Genomic DNA, 17165 nt, shown 5'->3' on the forward strand with positions numbered 1-17165 from the left:
CGCTCTTACTCCTACAGCCAGAGCCAGGTGCCTGTCAACGTATGAGTCCTGTCCCGTTCACGCCATCTGATCAATGGTAGAAGTATTATGATAGAGCACCAACAGCTATACTGGAGATTAGCTAGTATTTGTTAAAAGGCAAAATAAAAATAAAAACCTCTGGGTTTTTACATTTTGGGAACATTCAATAATTGAGGAAATAATGAATATCAGTAATTTCTAGTCTCCATTCAAAACTACAGATTTCCAAATTAGAATAAATGCAGAAATATAGTATCAAAGTAAATGGGTCTTCAAAGGGTAGTGGCATACAGTATTAATTTAAGTCTGGCTCATAAAGAACACAATTATCACCCAATTTCTTCCTGGACTTGCCTTTGTGGAACCTGAATCCTTTCCATTTCAAAGGAATTTGGGGTAGGTGGTGGCACAGTCACAACTACTCAGGAGTTCGGGGATCATGAACCCAGGAACTTGAACCAGACCATGCAAGAGTGGGTCCTATCTCAAGCAAACAAAACAAAAACGGGAACAGGAAAACCAATGTAAACAGCATGTGCTTTCATTCCAACCCAAAACTAATTAGACCACGAGGTTTCCACTTAACAGTTTAATAGCAGTTTCTGATTAGATTAAAATAGCAAGCAACAGCTATTGGTTATGTTTGGCTCAGTGAGACGCGGGTGCTCTATTAGGCCATTTCCTGGTATCACTAATGCAGCCAAATACTTCCGAAAATCACTGAGTCAATTTCAGTAAATAGTACTTTAAGTCCCAATGCAAGCAAGATGCAAAAAGAAATGCGAACAATATATAGTAAAATTATCTGAGATCTAGTTTAAAAAAAAAAAAAAAAAGGCAAGAGAAACTGAACTCCTGTCCCTGTATCCTTGGACTAAGACCAAGGGAAGGTGAAATCTGTCCTCAGAAACAAAATTATCTGAAAAGTAACAGGTTGGAATTGCTTTCTTAAATTTAGCCACAAAGAACACTCTGAAACAACCCAATGATACCCTTCTAATCTCCAAACCTGAGTCTCTTGTTCTTTTAGTTCCTCGGTAAGAAGAAAATTAATGAAGAAAGTGACATTCTTAACTGGTGAAAAAAGGGCCATGGCCTACTACTGCCTGGGTACAAGCTCTACTGTGCCTGCAGCTGGCAGCCCTTACCTGAATGTCCGTGTCCTTCACAGGCTCAAGAGGTTCAAAAGTGGTGGCTGCGCTCAGACTCTCCAGTCTCTGGGAGATATGGGATATGTCAAGTCCCCTTGACCCGAGAAGAACTGATCTATATGGGGATGTAGGACAGGAAGACAAGAGAGAAAAAGTAGTATTAGGGATCTAATATATGCCAAAAAACACCAGAGTTGTTTCCATTCAAAACCTCCTACCATGGACTAGGACTAGGAGGCCAGAACACATGGTAGAGCACCTGACTGGAAAACCTTCACCTTCTGGCCAGATGCTGCTTTTATATGGCTGCTTTCTTACCTTCCCATAAAGGTCTACAAACTCAAACAACAAACATAACACTGTATGTGGGAGTAAGATACCCAAACTAGTAATGACTGACTTAGAAAGAGGACCTCTTTACAGAATGAAACAATACTAGCAGCACCTTAAGCTAGTGAGCTCCAAATTTTGAGGAAATCCGTGAGATAGATACAATTATTCCACCCTGTTTTGCAGATGAGAAGCTAAGGTGCTGTGGTTGTTTGAATATGCTTGGCCTAGGAAGTGGGACTATTGGGAGTGTGGCCTTGCTGGAGGAAGTGTGTCACTGTAGGCTTTGACACCCTCCTCCTAGATGTCTGGGAGGTAATCAGTCTGCTCCTGGCTTCCTTCTGAACAAGATGCAGAACTCTCAGCTCCTCCTGTGCCATGCCTGCCTGGAAGCTGCTATGTAGCTTGATAATAATGGTCTGAACCTCTGAACATGTAAGGCAGCCCCAATTAAATGTTGTCCTTTGTAAGAGTTGCCTTGGTTATAGTGTCCCTTTACAGCAATGGAAACCCTAATTAAGACAAGTGTGAAAAGATTAACCAACTTGTCCAAAGTTACATAGCCAGGACACAGCAAACACAGGCAACCAATCTATCCTAGAACGAGAACGCAAACTCTTCACCACCACTCTATGCCTAACTGCTTCTGGAAGGAAAAGCAGGAAAGCACATCTCAACCTCAGACGTACCCAAATCCAAACATTAGCTGAGAAGACCGTCTAGGGGAGTAGCAGATAACTTGCTCAGGAGGAGTCAGACCAGAATCAAGATCTAGTTCTGCATGGCTTATCTTCAAACTCCAGGTACCATGCTACTATGCCTTCAAATTCTCTCTCTTGCTCAGCCAGTAAGATAGCTGTTTTCTGATCAATAAATGCTTCTGAAGAGAATTAGGAATATAGCCAAGTTCATTTCTCCTCATCTAGGCAGCAAAACAATGAATATATTTTGAATGAATGAGTGAGTGAATAGTCTAGTATGACACTGCTCATCAGTTAGAAAGGCTGAACCAGGAAGACTGCAAGCTCCAAGCTAGCCTGGGCTACAGGAGAGTCCGTCTCTCAAAAATCAAAACAAAAAACCAACAAATCTTCACAATACCTAAAGCTCTTTGAAACAAAGAAAGAAATCTGGGTAAGTCTGGCTAGCTTTCTTGTTAAGATTTGTTTTTATTTCTATTTACTGATATGTGTATGTACACATATGTGCACCAGCGACCACCAAAGTCACCAGATCCCTTGGAACTAGATTCACAGATCACATGACATGGGTGCTTGGGAAGCAAGTGCAGGTCCTTTACTGGCAACCAGGGCTTTCCACCTCTAAGCCATCTCCTGCTCCTTTTGTTTTGTTTTGTTTGCTGTTTTTAGAAGTCTTGCTTTCAACTCCAAATATAGAAAATGTGCCTCCATGCCTAACTAATCAGGTTTTTGGTTTTTTTTTGGATTGCTATTTTTGTATTATCATTTGGTATTCCCAAAATGTGACTAACAAAGTATGCTTTCACCTTGAGTAAGAAGCTAGAAAGTCAGGCGAATGAGACCCCAGATGGTGATGAAGATGGAGGAAGAAGAAGAAGGGGGACTGTTGCTGCTGCAGCATTTGGGACCACATATAACACCTGTAAGTGTAATTCAGCATTTACTCCCAATCTAACAGTTCTCTCAGAGAAGAAGGGGTCCCCTCAGCTTGGCTGTATTCTGGTAAATACTGACAGTTCCTCCCAGCAGATCCTTAATTCCTTGTGTCACCATCTCTGGGCTTCCCCTCTAAGCGAACAGATTGATAGGCAGCCTACCGGACAGCCTACCCTCTAACAATCCTCAATAGTTTTCCTCTTTCCATGGTGCTTCTCAGCCCTGGCTCCACAAAGACCTAGCCTGACTTCTCCTGGACAAAGTGGGGAATCAAGTCTTGGTATAATGTTCTCCCTCCTTTCAGGAAAGTTCTACTGATACATATTTGCATACCACAAAATTCATCCGTCACAGTATACATACAATTCAGTAATTTTGGTATATTCATATACAGAAGTATACAACCATCACCAGCAATTGTAGAATATTTTCATCACCCCACAAAGTAAGCCCTATCTTGAGAAATACTCCCTGCTTTCCTTCACAAGACCTTGACAATGCATATAAATGGAACAAGGCAATGGTCTTTGTGACTGCTTCCTTTCTGTAATGCTTTTGAGGCTCATCTATCTGGGGTAGATTTAAGACTTCATTATATTTTATACCATACTTCATTTTATGTATCCATTAATCAGTCAGTGGGCATTTGAGCTGCTTCCAAGGTTTTCATTGTTATGAAAAATATTGTCAAGAACATCCACACACAAGTTTCACATGAATGTTTACAGTTCCCTTGGGCATATACCTCAGAGCAGAGCTGCTGGGTTAAATCAGAATTCTGCTAAGCCTTCTAAGGAACTCAGACCTTTTTCCAAAGTAGTCACACCATCTTACATCCCATCAGCAACATACAATTCGCACATCATCACCTTTAGGACTATACTATCTTGTCAGTCTCCCTTTTCTTGTTGTTATTAAAAAAATGATTAAAATGCAAAATTAAAATACTGTATTTCTTTGTTCCTATGACCCAGCTTCAACAATTCACAGGATATGCTCAATCCTGTCCAATCTACCTTATTTTCCCCCACCACTCCAATTACTTTTTAATTATTATAGTAAAATCAAGATATTTCTCAATTGTTTCATAATTTGAATATCTGTGTTTGTCTAAATGAGTACCAGATAAGCTCTTGTGGGCAACTGGTATGCTTTCTAAATCTTTTCTTTACAGGTTTTCCCCTCCATCTCATTTTTTTTCCTTCTAGTTTCTTTGTAGAAGAATTTAGGTGTGCTTGTAAAAGAATGTAACTCAGATTTAATCACCTGACCTGGGAAAATGCTGGGTTCGATTCAACAGCTCTGGGATAGAGCCTGATATTCTTTGCTTCAAAAAGCCTTGTGGTTGACAAGTAGGTCACTGATACGAAGAGTTGACTCAAAGCAAGAGATAAACTCAAAGCAAGTGTTACGGTCTGATCAGACGCAGGCGCCATTGTTCTGTTGCTATGTCCTGGTCACACTTCTATCAAGAGGTATGGAAAGCCTGCAGACACTGATGTCCACTGCTTAGACTCAGCTGTTCCTTGTAGGCTTACACACTGGACTGTACTTCTACCTTTATAAATCCTATGACTAAAAATCCTATGACTGTACATGTGCTCACCCTGAACAGTGAGCTGGCTCTCCAATAGTCTTCAACCTGACTAATTGTTATTTTGGTATCATTAAAAACTGAAACCCAGCGGACGTGGTGGTGCACGCCTTTAATCCCAGCACTTGGGAGGCAGAGGCAGGCAGATTTCTGAGTTCGAGGCCAGCCTGGTCTACAGAGTGAGTTCCAGGACAGCCAGGGCTACACAGAGAAACCCTGTCTCGAAAAAAACCAAAAAAAAAAAAAAAAAAACTGAAACACATTTGATGTTTTAACCTACAGGGTTCTTACAGGTTTGTTTGTTTGTTTTGTTTTGTTTTAAGATTTATTTCTGTCTTATGGGTATGGGTGTTTACCTGCATGTATATCTATGTATCGCACATGTACATGATGCTGTGGAGGCCAGAAGGAGGTGTTGGATCCCCTGAAACTAGAATTACAGATGATTATGAGCTGCTGCCGTGTGGGTGTTAGGTTCCCTGGAAGAGTGCTGAGCCATCTCCAATCTCCTCTGCATTTCTTACCCTTCTGATGCTCAATCGATCTTACCTTTGGCCAGGAGAAGCCTCTTTGTGTTTGTCTCTAAGTTTCAAAGTTTCACTTCATTTCATTTTTGTGTTGATGTGTGTGTGTGTGTGTGTTGGCTTATGGCATTGAAGACAAAACCTGGGACTTTACACACATTAAACCACTATTCAACATGTATCAGTACTGCCTTTCAAGTTCTTTCTCAAATGACACCAGGAAGTCTTTATAACTGCCATCCCACATGGCAAGTTTCAGGTGAGTCTTAAACACAGTTCAGAGATCAGTCAACTCTCCAAAGAGCCCTTGTCACCTTTAAAGAACTTTATAGATAATTCTCTGGAAAACCAGGATTGCTGTACTGTTCCTAGGCCTCTTCAAAAGCAGAGCTAGAAAGGGAGGGGTTTTTTTTTGTTTTTGTTTTTGTTTTGTTTTGTTTTGTTTTTTTGAGACAGGGTTTCTCTGTATAGCCTTGGCTGTCCTGGTTTGTTTTGTTTTGTTTTGTTTTTTGAGACAGGGTTTCTCTGTGTAGCCCTGGCTGTCCTGGAACTCACTTTGTAGACCAGGCTGGCCTCCAACTCAGAAATCCGCCTGCCTCTGCCTCCCGAATGCTGGGATTAAAGGCGTGCGCCACCACACCCGGCTTTGTCTTGGGTTTCTTGTGACAAATTACAACATGAGCTAACATTACTGCCTTCAATTCAAGCTTAAGAACACTGCACTTCAGCCTTACTTCAGATGCTCTAATTGTGCTTCCTTTTCCCGTCACAAAAGTCTCACTACCATAACTAATGTATTTTGACCTACACAATATATAAGTCTCCAGAAAACAGTAATAGCCTTCTACCAGTAACAACACATTAAATATTAAATAACATTAAAATATAATATAAAGATATTATCATTAATTGATAAGCATTGAGTTTGTTTTATTTTCCATTTTAGGAATTTTTTCAACTTAAGCTTTATTGTTAAATATGCCAAATATTTACATACCATTCCAAAGTCAGGTTATTAAAGGGTCCCTGTCATCTTCCCCATATGCCTTTCTCTTTTTCACAGGAACATTTTATCTGTTTATTTTCTACATTAGTCATAGCTTTGTATTTCCTGTGTTTGATGCTTTAACATGGGGTCTCTGCTGACACTGTAGGGCTGTTCCCCTCAATTCCCAAGAGGTACCAAAGCTCCACTGCAAACCCATCTTTCCTACCTACACCAACTATTGCAGTTCAAATGAGAATAGTCCCCACAGGCTCACAGATTTGAATGCTTGCTCCCCAGTTACTGTTTGGGAAAGATGAGGGGATGTGGCCTTGTTAGAGGGTAGGCTTTAAGGTTTCAAAAACCCACTCCAAGCCCAGTCTCCTTCTTCTTGCTACCTTCAGATCTGGATGTAAGTTCTGCTACAGCTCCTGCAGCATGCTGCCCTAAATCAATGGTTCCTCCTTTTATACTTTGCCATCATCATGGTATTGTACCAATGCAATAGTAACACTAAGATACCAATCAATCCACATCCCACATTCCAATCATCTCCTTCATCAGATTTTCACAGGTGATCAGAATCACAATATTCCTTTCCCAACCATGCCAAAACCAGGTACCAGGTAACTAGAGACATCCCCTGTACCTCAGACAGAGCCTACAAGAATTCCCCATTCTAACTAATTCTAACCATATTTTCTACAGAAACCACAATGAAAGCCCCTGTTCTTGCTCTATCTGCCTCATGATTGGGTTTGGGCTATAATCCCAAAATACACAATCCTATATAACCATAACCTTGAATGGCAAAATCTCAAAAGATCAAAATATAAGAAATATAATTCTAGAAAAAATAATTTAAAAAATTTTAAATGTATTTATTAGAGTCCGACATAATGACAAAAGTACACACCTATAGTCTCAGCATTTGGAAGGTAGACAGGAGGATCAAAAGTTCAAGATCATCCCGTTTCATAGAGTCTGAGGTCAGCCTTGGCTACATGAGACTGTCAAAACAAGCACAAAAGACATTTATTTGTCTGTGGGGTATGTGCATATGTATTGAACCCAGTGGGTTTTGCTGTGGTTATTTTGTTTCTTAAGACAGGGTCTCTCTGTTATGTAGCCCTGGCTGTCCTGAAACAAACCTAGGGTTCTGAGATACTAAGCAAGTGTTCTATCAACACACTACATTTCAAACCCCATCTCAACCCCCCACCTGCACCTGCATGCATGTGTGAGTGTGTGCATGTGTAACAATTTTGGTCTGTAGTTCAGGGTGCCCAGGAATTCACTGTGTAGAATGAGGATATCTGCCTGCCTCTACTGAGACTAAAGGTGTGCCCTATCACACCCAGCTAGTTTGTCTTTTAAACACATAACAGCATGGGAACATTTCATGGGTGGCTTTATAAAATATTATGGATAGGCTATATTAAAATGTATTTACAAGTCTGAGCAAATATACTACAACTATGTGGATAGTTTGAATAAGAATGCCCCCCCCATAGGCCCATACTGAATGCTTACTCATTATGGGATGACACTTTTTGAGAAGGATTAGGAGGTGTGGCCTTGGTGGAAGAAGTGTGTCACTGAAGGTGGCCTTGAGGTTCCAGAAGCTCATGCCGGGCCCAGTCTTTCCCTCTGCCTGCCTTTGGGATCACAAATGTAAAGCTCTCAGTTGTTTCTCCATGTTGTGATGCTCCCATCGTGATGACAAGGACTCTGCCTCTGAAACTGTAAGCCAGCCTCCAGTTAAATGTTCTCTTTTATAAAAGAGGACATTTTATAAAAGAGAACATTTTATAAAAAGAGTTGCTTTGTCAGGTTGGGTGTCGTGGTGTACACCTTGAATCCCAGAACTGAGAGGCAGAGGCAAGTAGATCTCTGAGTTCAAGGCCAGCCTGGTCTACAGAGGGAGTTAAACAGCCAGGGCTACACAGAAAAACTCTTAGGGGTAGGAGAAGAGAGGGTTACATTGGACATGGTATCTCTTCACAGCAATAAAACAGTGATTAAGACAAACTGTAAGAACAAAAGTTATAAGGAGGGGGGAGGGTATGGGGAACTTTTGGGATAGCATTTGAAGAATGAATGAATGAAATGAAGAAAATACCTAATTAAAAAAAAATACCTTCAAAGTGTGTAGGGATCAAATTGGATTGAAATAAAAATCAATTGCTATTTTCTTCTCAAAAAAAAAAAAAGTTATAAGCGAAAACCATGTTCACAAATAGGTTTAAAAAGGCAAAATTTATAAGGATATAAAGCCCTGAGCTCAATCCACAAATATCCAATAAAAGCCTTTTATTCATGTACCATTAAAATTGGCAGTTGGCATACCGAGCTATGCTTGTTTGTTTGAGACAGGGTTTCTCTGTGTAGCCCTGGCTGACCTGAAACTCATTCAGTAGACCAGGCTGGCCTCAAACTCAGAGATTCACTCTGGATTAAAGCTGTGTACCACAGCTTTATAACTGCAATCATATAAAATAGCATGATTTTTTTTCCTGCTTGTTTTAAAATGTATTCTGTGATATATATCATGATAAGCATCCCCTATCACGTCTTCCATGCTTCTGTGTTGATTTGGGTACACAGATATAAATCCAATCTGTGCCACAGTCGTATAAAACAACAAATTTGGCAGAAATAATACTAGCAATCAAACTAGCACCATTGTCTAAGTACCTCTCATTGTACCACACATGTGATAATTTTTGAGGCAATTAGTAGCTGCCAGGTTCTTCAGGCAAATGTGGCTTTCACTTGTTAAGACCTCCTGGAATCTCATCAGCTGGAGGAGTGTGCATGCTGACGAGAAATGGCTTCTTAGGTGATGTTTCCATCACTGCTGTACTGCATGGCCAATCCTTTCCGCAGAGCCCAGCTTTGTACCCTCCCAGAAAGGTGGTCAGCCTTTCTGACCACCAGAATTACAGTTTGCAGAGATTTGTATCTCAGGGTTTCAACATGTAAGATTATGGCATTTTGTATCAGGCCCTTTAACATTACCATGCAGCTGGCTCCCAGACAATTCCAGTACTCACTTGGGTGGGCTACACGGTGTATCAGCCTGTATCTAGGCAATCCGTGAATAAAAATCTGCCTTGATGATAGCCATTTCCCTTTCTGCCTTAACCACATTCAGTTAAGAAAAATCTTAAGTATTTTTAAAGCATTTCCTTTTTAAAATCAGCAAATACATACATACATTTGTATCACTTGCTCTTTAAGAAAAACTTGTGGCTCAATTCTCCGTGCAATCTACCCATTCAAAGAATAATATTCTGTGGTGATCCTTAGGTGCACTCAGAGTTCTCCAGTTATCCATCACCACCATCAACTTTAGAACATTTTCACTGCTTCCCAAAGGAAACCTCTCCTCTTCACTAATCAGCTCCCATTTCCCCACTTACTCTTTTCTACAGATTTGCCTATTCAAAGCATCACTCAGAAACAGAATGATACAATATGTGCTCTTTTGTAACCAGTTTCTTCTACTTATATATACTTTTAGGGTCATTCATAGAGTACATATGTAAAGTCATGTTTAATGCCCTTTCTTGCCAAATCATATTCCATTACACGACTATGCCACATTTACTGCCCGTGTTCATCAGCTAGTGGACACCTGCCACTGAAACTCATGGACAAATTTTGTGTAACATGTGTTTTCATCTCTTGGATATATACCTAAAAACAAAATCACTAGGTTATATGGTAACTGTATTTACCCTTTTGAAGAACTCTGGATTATGTACCAAAAAGGCGGATCCACTTTATATTCCCACCAACAATGCATGAAAGAAGACTCACCCAGGGTCATTTCAACTTTGTGCACATTCTCACCAACACTGTTACACGCCTTTTTGATTAGAGAAATCCTGAAAAGTATGAAGTGGTATCACAATGTGGCTGTGACATGTATTTCTCTGGTAGCTAATGACACTGAACATTTTCCCACTTACTGGGCAATGATTCTTATGCCATTTTAAAATTAAGTTGTCTTAGTTGGGCATAGTGGCGCATGCTTTTAATCCCAGCACTTGGGAGACAGAGACAGGCAGATATCTGCGTTTGAGGCCAGCCCGGTCTACAAAGTGAGTTCCAGGACAGCCAGGGCTACACAGAGAAACCCTGTCTCGAAAAACCAAAGAAAGAAAAATTAAGTTGTCTTTTTATGAATAAATTTTGTAAAAGGCTAAAGAGAAATAAAACAAAACATGTGAGATGATTCAGGGAAACCACTGTAAGTACTTGACACCAAACTTGACCCGAGTTTGATCCCCAGCAAGTTGCCCCAACTTCCATGCAAGTGCACATACACACATACATGCACACATACACACACACACAGTAATTTTTTAAAATTCTGAATATAAGTTCATTATCATTTAAATAAATGGCAAGTATTTTTCCCTTAGAACATATTTTTTTCTAGACAGTTGCCTTTGAAGCACAAATGTTTAACTCAGATTACATTCAACTGATTCATTTTTAATATATATCCTTTTGGCCTAACATCCTAGACAGTTCTGCCAAATCTAAGGTTAGGAATATTTGTTGGTTTGTTTTGAAACCCAGGTAACACGGACTGGCCCTGAACTTGCTGTACAGACAAGGATGACCTTGAATTTCTGACTCTGATGCCACCACCTCTAGAGTGCTGTTACAGGCATGTACCACTGTCTTTGTTGTAACTATGTTCTATTGCTGTGAAGAGGCACCATGACCAAGGCAACTTATAAAAGGAATCATTTAATTGGGACCTTGCTTATAGTTTCAGGTTACTCTAATGGCCATCATGGTAAAGAGTGAGGCAGCAGTCAGGCAAGCTTGGTGCTGGTGCTTACATCCAGACCTGCAGGCAACAGGCAGAGAGAGACTGGACCTGGTATGTGGGGACCAAGCATTCAAATATATAAGTCCATGAAGGCCATTCTCATTTAAATCACCATAGCCACCAAAGTTTATGTGATGGTAGGAACTGAACCCAGGGCCCTGTGCATGCTAAACAAACAGTCTACCAAGTGAGCTACATCCCTATCTCTTGAGGTCAGAAAATTTTATGCATATATTTTCTTCAAAGAGTTTCATAATTTTAGTTCTTCTATTTACACCTAGAGTCCAGCTGGAGTTAGTGTTTGTGTACAGAATAAGATAGGAACAAGTTTATTCTTTTGTTTATAGACATTCAGTTACTCACTTGTTAAAGACTACTCTTTCCATGTTCAATGGTCTGAATAGCTTTATTGGGGGAAAAAATCATAAAACCAAGTAAACTTTTAAGACTCATAATTATAGAATTATAGCTGTTATATTTTAATAGGAGGAAAGGAAAAACTCAGTATTTTTAGAGTTGTTTTAAGACTACAGATACTACATACTACTGATTTTTTTTTTAAGATTTATTTAATGTGTATGAAGTTTTTGCCTTCTTGTATGTATGTGCATCACATGAGTACCTGGTACTCATAGAGGCCAAAAGAGAATGGCAGATCCCCTGGAGCTAAAGTAACAGACAATGAGGAGTCACCATGTGAGTGCTAGGAACTGAATCCAAGTCCTCTTGAAGACCAGCCTGTGCTCTTAACCACTGAGCCCCATCTAGACTTGTAATTCTATTCCAGCAATCTATCCTCATGTCACACAATCTTGATTAGTGTGGTTTTCTGTTTATAAATACAGGTTCACGTTATATAGCCCAGACTAGTCTTGAAATTCACTCTGTAAGCCAGACAGCTCACCATCCTCTGTCTCACACTTCCTGCTGATGCTATAGATATGGATGACCACCCCTGGGAATTACTGTGGCTTTCTAGTAAGTTTTGAAATAAGTCTCAGTCTTCTGTTTTTCTGTCTTTTAAAGATTATTTTGGGGACTGTAGAGATGACTCCATGGGTAAGAGCACTGGCTGAGTGGACCTGGGTTCAGTTCCACCAACATCAGGCAGGTATGTGGTACACAGACATACATGCAGACAAAACACCCAAACTCACTTTAAAAAAAAAAAAATTGGGTATGCAAGAGCTCTTGTATCTAAATATAAGCTCTTGTATCTAATATCTAAAACATTAGATTAATCCCGCAATTTCAACAAAAAGGACCAGTTGGGAAGCTGAAATTTTTTTCTAACTTTTTTTTTTAATGTCTAGTTTTTTTCACTATGTATGGGTATTTTGCTTGCATGTTTGTGTACCTTGTGTATGTGTGGTCTCTTTGGAGGCAAAAGGGGGCATCAGATTCTCTGGAAATGCAGTTAACAGATGATTGTGAGTTACCATGTGGGGAACTGAACCCAGGTCCTCAAAAGAGCAGCCAATGCTCTTAACCACTGAACCATCTCTCCATCCAAGCTTGGATGCTGGGATTTTAACAGTCCTTGTTGAATTTATAGACCAACATGGGTGATACCTTAATATTAACTCTCTCAAGCCACTAACATAGGATGTCTTTTATCTGCTTTCCTTTTTTGGGGGGTGGGGGTGGTTTCAAGACAGGGTTTCTCTGTGTAGCCCTGCCTGTCTGTCCTGGAACTCACTCTGTAGACCAGGCTGGCCTTGAACTCAGAAATCTGCCTGCCTCTGCCTCCCAAGTGCTGGGATTAAAAGCGTGCGCCACCACTGTCCGGCCTGCCTTCTTAAATAGAAGAAAAAGAACTATGCACCTACCCACCGACCCTTTTGTTGTTGATGTTTTGTACTAGGGACCAATGCAGGACCTTTCATATGTTAGCCATGCACTCTACTACAGAGCTACATTTCAATACAGTACTTTAGACACTTTTCCCTACCTTGAAATGTCTTCTTAATAATCTGTTCTGGCAGTATACATGATTATTCCTTGGTATGACTGGAAAGTAATCCAAGTATACAAACCTGGCACATCTAGTCAGCTAGTATCCTAAAGACAGACACTTGTGATTTCCTACTTTTGCTATGACAAATAATGCCACAATGAATTGTTATGCACAGACATGTCATGTTTCAGTTAACTAGGCCTTTGGGATGGATTCCTAGAAATAGAATTACTAGATCATTTTTGATAGCTATTTCCTACTTAAGTCTGACAGCACTACATCTTCACCAGTAACATGTGAAAGTACATCCAGTGTCCAAATGATTTGGATATATGCTAGAATAAAAACTTCCAGAATTAAAAAAATCAGCTCTTGAGCCAGGGCTGGCAGCTCACACTTGCAATCCTAGCACTAGAGAGGCTAAGATCTGGGAGCAAGAATTCCAGGCAAGCTTGGATAACATATTTAGTTCCAGGCTAGCCTAGGCAACATAAATATGTAACTACTGGAACTAGAGGAGCATGGCCATCTCAGGGGCAGCTACATGAACTAAACCACATAGCTTATGTGTTGGCTATGCAGAAATGCTGGTGAGGAAGAGGGAGGAAGAGAGAAAGACCTTTAGCAGAAGTGAGGACTTAGGTAGGGATGGTTATACCAGAAACTTTTCACACGATGGCCAGGAGTTCTACCAGGAAGCTACACCTCTAACCCAACATTCATCTCTTAAGGCCCTTGCCTTCTTCTATCAGCCCAAATCCTAACAGTCTAGACAGACACACAATCTCCATGATCAGAAAGCCACAGAAGATGGAGTCACATTCCAGAGACCCAAAAGAGTAGAAGACACAAAAGTTGTTCCCAGTACATACAAGGTTTAGGAAAAAGAAGAAAGAAAAAGAAAAGAATTCAAACTTCATCTACAATTTACTAATAAAAACCATCTTAAATAACATTTCATGAACATCAATCCTTACCTCTCCCACTTCTCAAGCTTTGACAATTAGTCAGGAGAGTGACTATAACAATCCTGAGAACATAAAGTACCTTAGGGCAAATGCCAAAAGGGATTTTTTTTTAAAAAAACTTATTTTTGTTTTATATGCACTGATGTTTTGCTTGCATGTGTGTCTGTGTGAGTGATGGATCTCCCAGAACTGGAGTTACAGATAGTAGAGTGTGCCATGTGGGTGCTGAGAATTGAACTCGGGTCCTCTTGAAGAACAGCCAGTGTTCTTAATTGCTGAGCCGTCTCTCCAGTCCTTGCCAAAAGGGATTTTTATTGACCAAGCTGAATTTGACTCTAGTTGTCCACTTACTACCTGGCCTTCCTTACTTAGAAAGTGAAGATGACGCCGCTTTTACAGGGTTGACTTCACGTTACACTATACCAGACAAACACAAAGTGGCCAAAAAGACAGCTTAGCAAAATTATCAGAGCGAATGATTATTTACTATGAAGCTTTGGACAAACTATGTTAGATATGCTTCGCATGATATGAAGAAAACTGTAAAAGATTACACAAATTATTAATAATAGTTACCTCGAAGAATAAAGGTAGGGTAAGAGAGTGGTCACTATCTTTTTCTTTGTACATCTCTAGGTTGTTTGGCATCTGTTGTAATGGAAAAATCCATTGCCCTATTCTGCTGAGAATGTGGGCAGACAAGTGATGCTGGACAATCACAGACACTGGTACTATTCTGTGTTTTAATGGGAATGTACACATATACTCTGCTATTCACACGAGTTCCTAAGATTTTTCTATAAGAAACGTCTCAGTTTGCAGTTTGCCATATAATTTGTGGCTATTACTCAGCTCTGTTATGCAAAAAAAAGCTACACAGTCAATATATAAAACAAGTGAATGAGCCGGGTGGTGGTGGCGCACGCTTTAATCCCAGCACTTGGGAGGCAGAGACAGGCAGATTTCTGAGTTCAAGGCCAGCCTGGTCTACAGAGTGAGTTCCAGGACAGCCAGGGCTACACAGAGAAACCCTGTCTCAGAAAAAAACAAAAACAAAACAATAAAAAACCAAGTAAATGTGGCCATGCTACCAGAAAATGTGATAGGCAGCAGGCTCATGGGCCACAGTGTACAAACCCCTGCTCTATATATGCCAGGCATACTCTTTATGTGTGGTGGTGGGGGGGGCGGGGGGGGGAGGGAGTCCAAAATTTTAAAAGATCAAGTACACATATGCAAAACTGCTCTCAAATTTGTTCCCTACAGCTAGAAGTGTTAGCACACACCTGTAACCCTAGTTACTCAGCAGGCCAAGGCAAGAGAATAACATGTTTTAGGCCAGCTGGGAACAGTAAGATTCCATTAAAAAAAAAAAATCTGTTCCCTTAAAAATAAAGATGCATGTGGTACAGGCAAAACACCTATACACATAGAATAACTTTTTAAAAATTAAAGGAAAAAAAATTCACAAAATCCTATTCAGTTCTCTTCTCTGCCCTCATCCAGCATGCACTAAAATATCCACATCATACTTTGTGTCTCTGACTATCAAGAAGATGGAAAAATACAGTCATCAGCCCTCTGGTTTCTTTTTAAGCACCTGCCCCACCCTATATCCATTCTTTCAGTGTTCCAATTCCCAGCCTCCCTAAAATAATGAACTTCAGGTAGAAGGGATGGGACGAATGGAAATTTACAAGAAACAGAATATGACGGATAATTGTTACCAAGAAAACATCTTCCCTTTTTGCTCTTAATGGGCTGTAAAGCTGATGCAATTAAATTATAACTATAGCAACTCAGCGGGTATCCATAGACTTTTGCTCCTTCGGCATCCTTGCACAAGCAGAAGCTGTCTGCTTAAAATCAAGGAAACTGTAGGCAGCCAGAAACAGAAGTTTGGGGACTACAAGGAAGGCAAGTTAGCAGAAATATCTACAGGGTGTTGGGGACCAGTGTAGGTTAGCTACTGGCAGCATTCTGCTACAGGCTAGATAGTTTAAAAAAGACAAAAACAAGATCTGAACAGTGTAGCAAACATCTTTTATCCCAGCACTTGAGAGGCAGAGGCAGGCTGATCTCTGAGTTCGAGGCTAGCCTGGTCCACAGAGCAAGTTTCAAGACAACCAAGGGATGTCCATAGCATACTACTGACTGCATAGAGCAACTAAATGCTGTTTTCATGATCACTTAAAAACGGACAGCAGCCTCCCCACGACTTTGATATTTACCAAGTTCCTAAAACAGACAATGCCTCAGATTATCACCAGTCTTTCTCAAGTTCACAGAATGAAGACTAGCTAGACATTCTCCTGACTTACACAGAATCCTACTGTCTTTCTGGACCCAACAAAATCTCAGTAGCAGAACCCCTTCACACATGCCTCTCTCCAGGACCCTTCCAGAGATGCAGGAACATGAGTGCTGCAGTCGGCCTTACTGGGTCTGAATCTTGGCTCAGCACTCACCCGCTGTATAATCTGAAAAAGGCATCAGCCCCTCTCTGAGCCTTTGCTCTTCAATTAGAATATGCGGATCACTGTCTTGATGCAGGCTGTGATGATTAAGCAAAGACTTAATGTATAAGGAAGTTTCTAATACACAGTAAATAACCGTTCACTTATATTTTTCACAGAAAGCAGTTTGGTTTTGGTTTTTTGTTGAGTTTGTGTTTTACCCAACTAAGATCATCTGTAAGGATCCTGCTAAGGCTGTATGACCCTGTTAATCAGCGTTTTTCCGCAAAGCCTTGATCTCCTGGGGCTCCACCCACCTTCCTGTTTCTACATCAGGTGGAGAGCACTGCATTTCAAGGCCTTTCAGAGGCAGCCTCTGGGGTCACTGACAACAAGCAGACAGAATCACTCCTCACTTGGATGGCTTCTCCTCACTGACCATTCATCAATTTTTTCCAATTACCCTTAAAAACTGTTCACCGCTGAGTGCTTTCTGGCTTTGGGTAGCACTTACGTGCACAACCCATATCTACTAACATGCTTACAAGGGCCAGTTATGACTCAACAGCCTGCAAACCCAAACGGAACTACAGAACAGAGCTTCCCCATCCTATGATATGGGTTCTCAGCTTGGTCAGACAAACAGGCTGGCACTCTAAAAACCTAGAGAGGCACAGAAACAAAGCAAGG

General features: G+C 40.6%; 1 protein-coding gene across 2 annotated transcripts in view; it reads right to left on the reverse strand.

The window, feature by feature from the left end:
• Nup93 (nucleoporin 93) overlaps positions 1-17165 on the reverse strand; it is a 110065-nt gene that overhangs the window by 74470 nt on the left and 18430 nt on the right. Inside the window, exon 3 of one of the 2 annotated variants that reach the window (XM_021169822.3) lies at positions 1170-1287. In XM_021169822.3, coding sequence (XP_021025481.1) covers positions 1170-1287 — 118 coding nt within the window. Of the gene's footprint in view, positions 1-1030; positions 1050-1169; positions 1288-17165 lie in introns of those variants that run through there. The other variant, XM_029480656.2, reaches the window with a different exon arrangement.

The sequence above is a fragment of the Mus caroli genome, unplaced genomic scaffold (assembly GCF_978045245.1).
Source record: "Mus caroli unplaced genomic scaffold, Mus_caroli_1 scaffold_10, whole genome shotgun sequence".
Taxonomy (NCBI): Eukaryota; Metazoa; Chordata; class Mammalia; order Rodentia; family Muridae; genus Mus; species Mus caroli.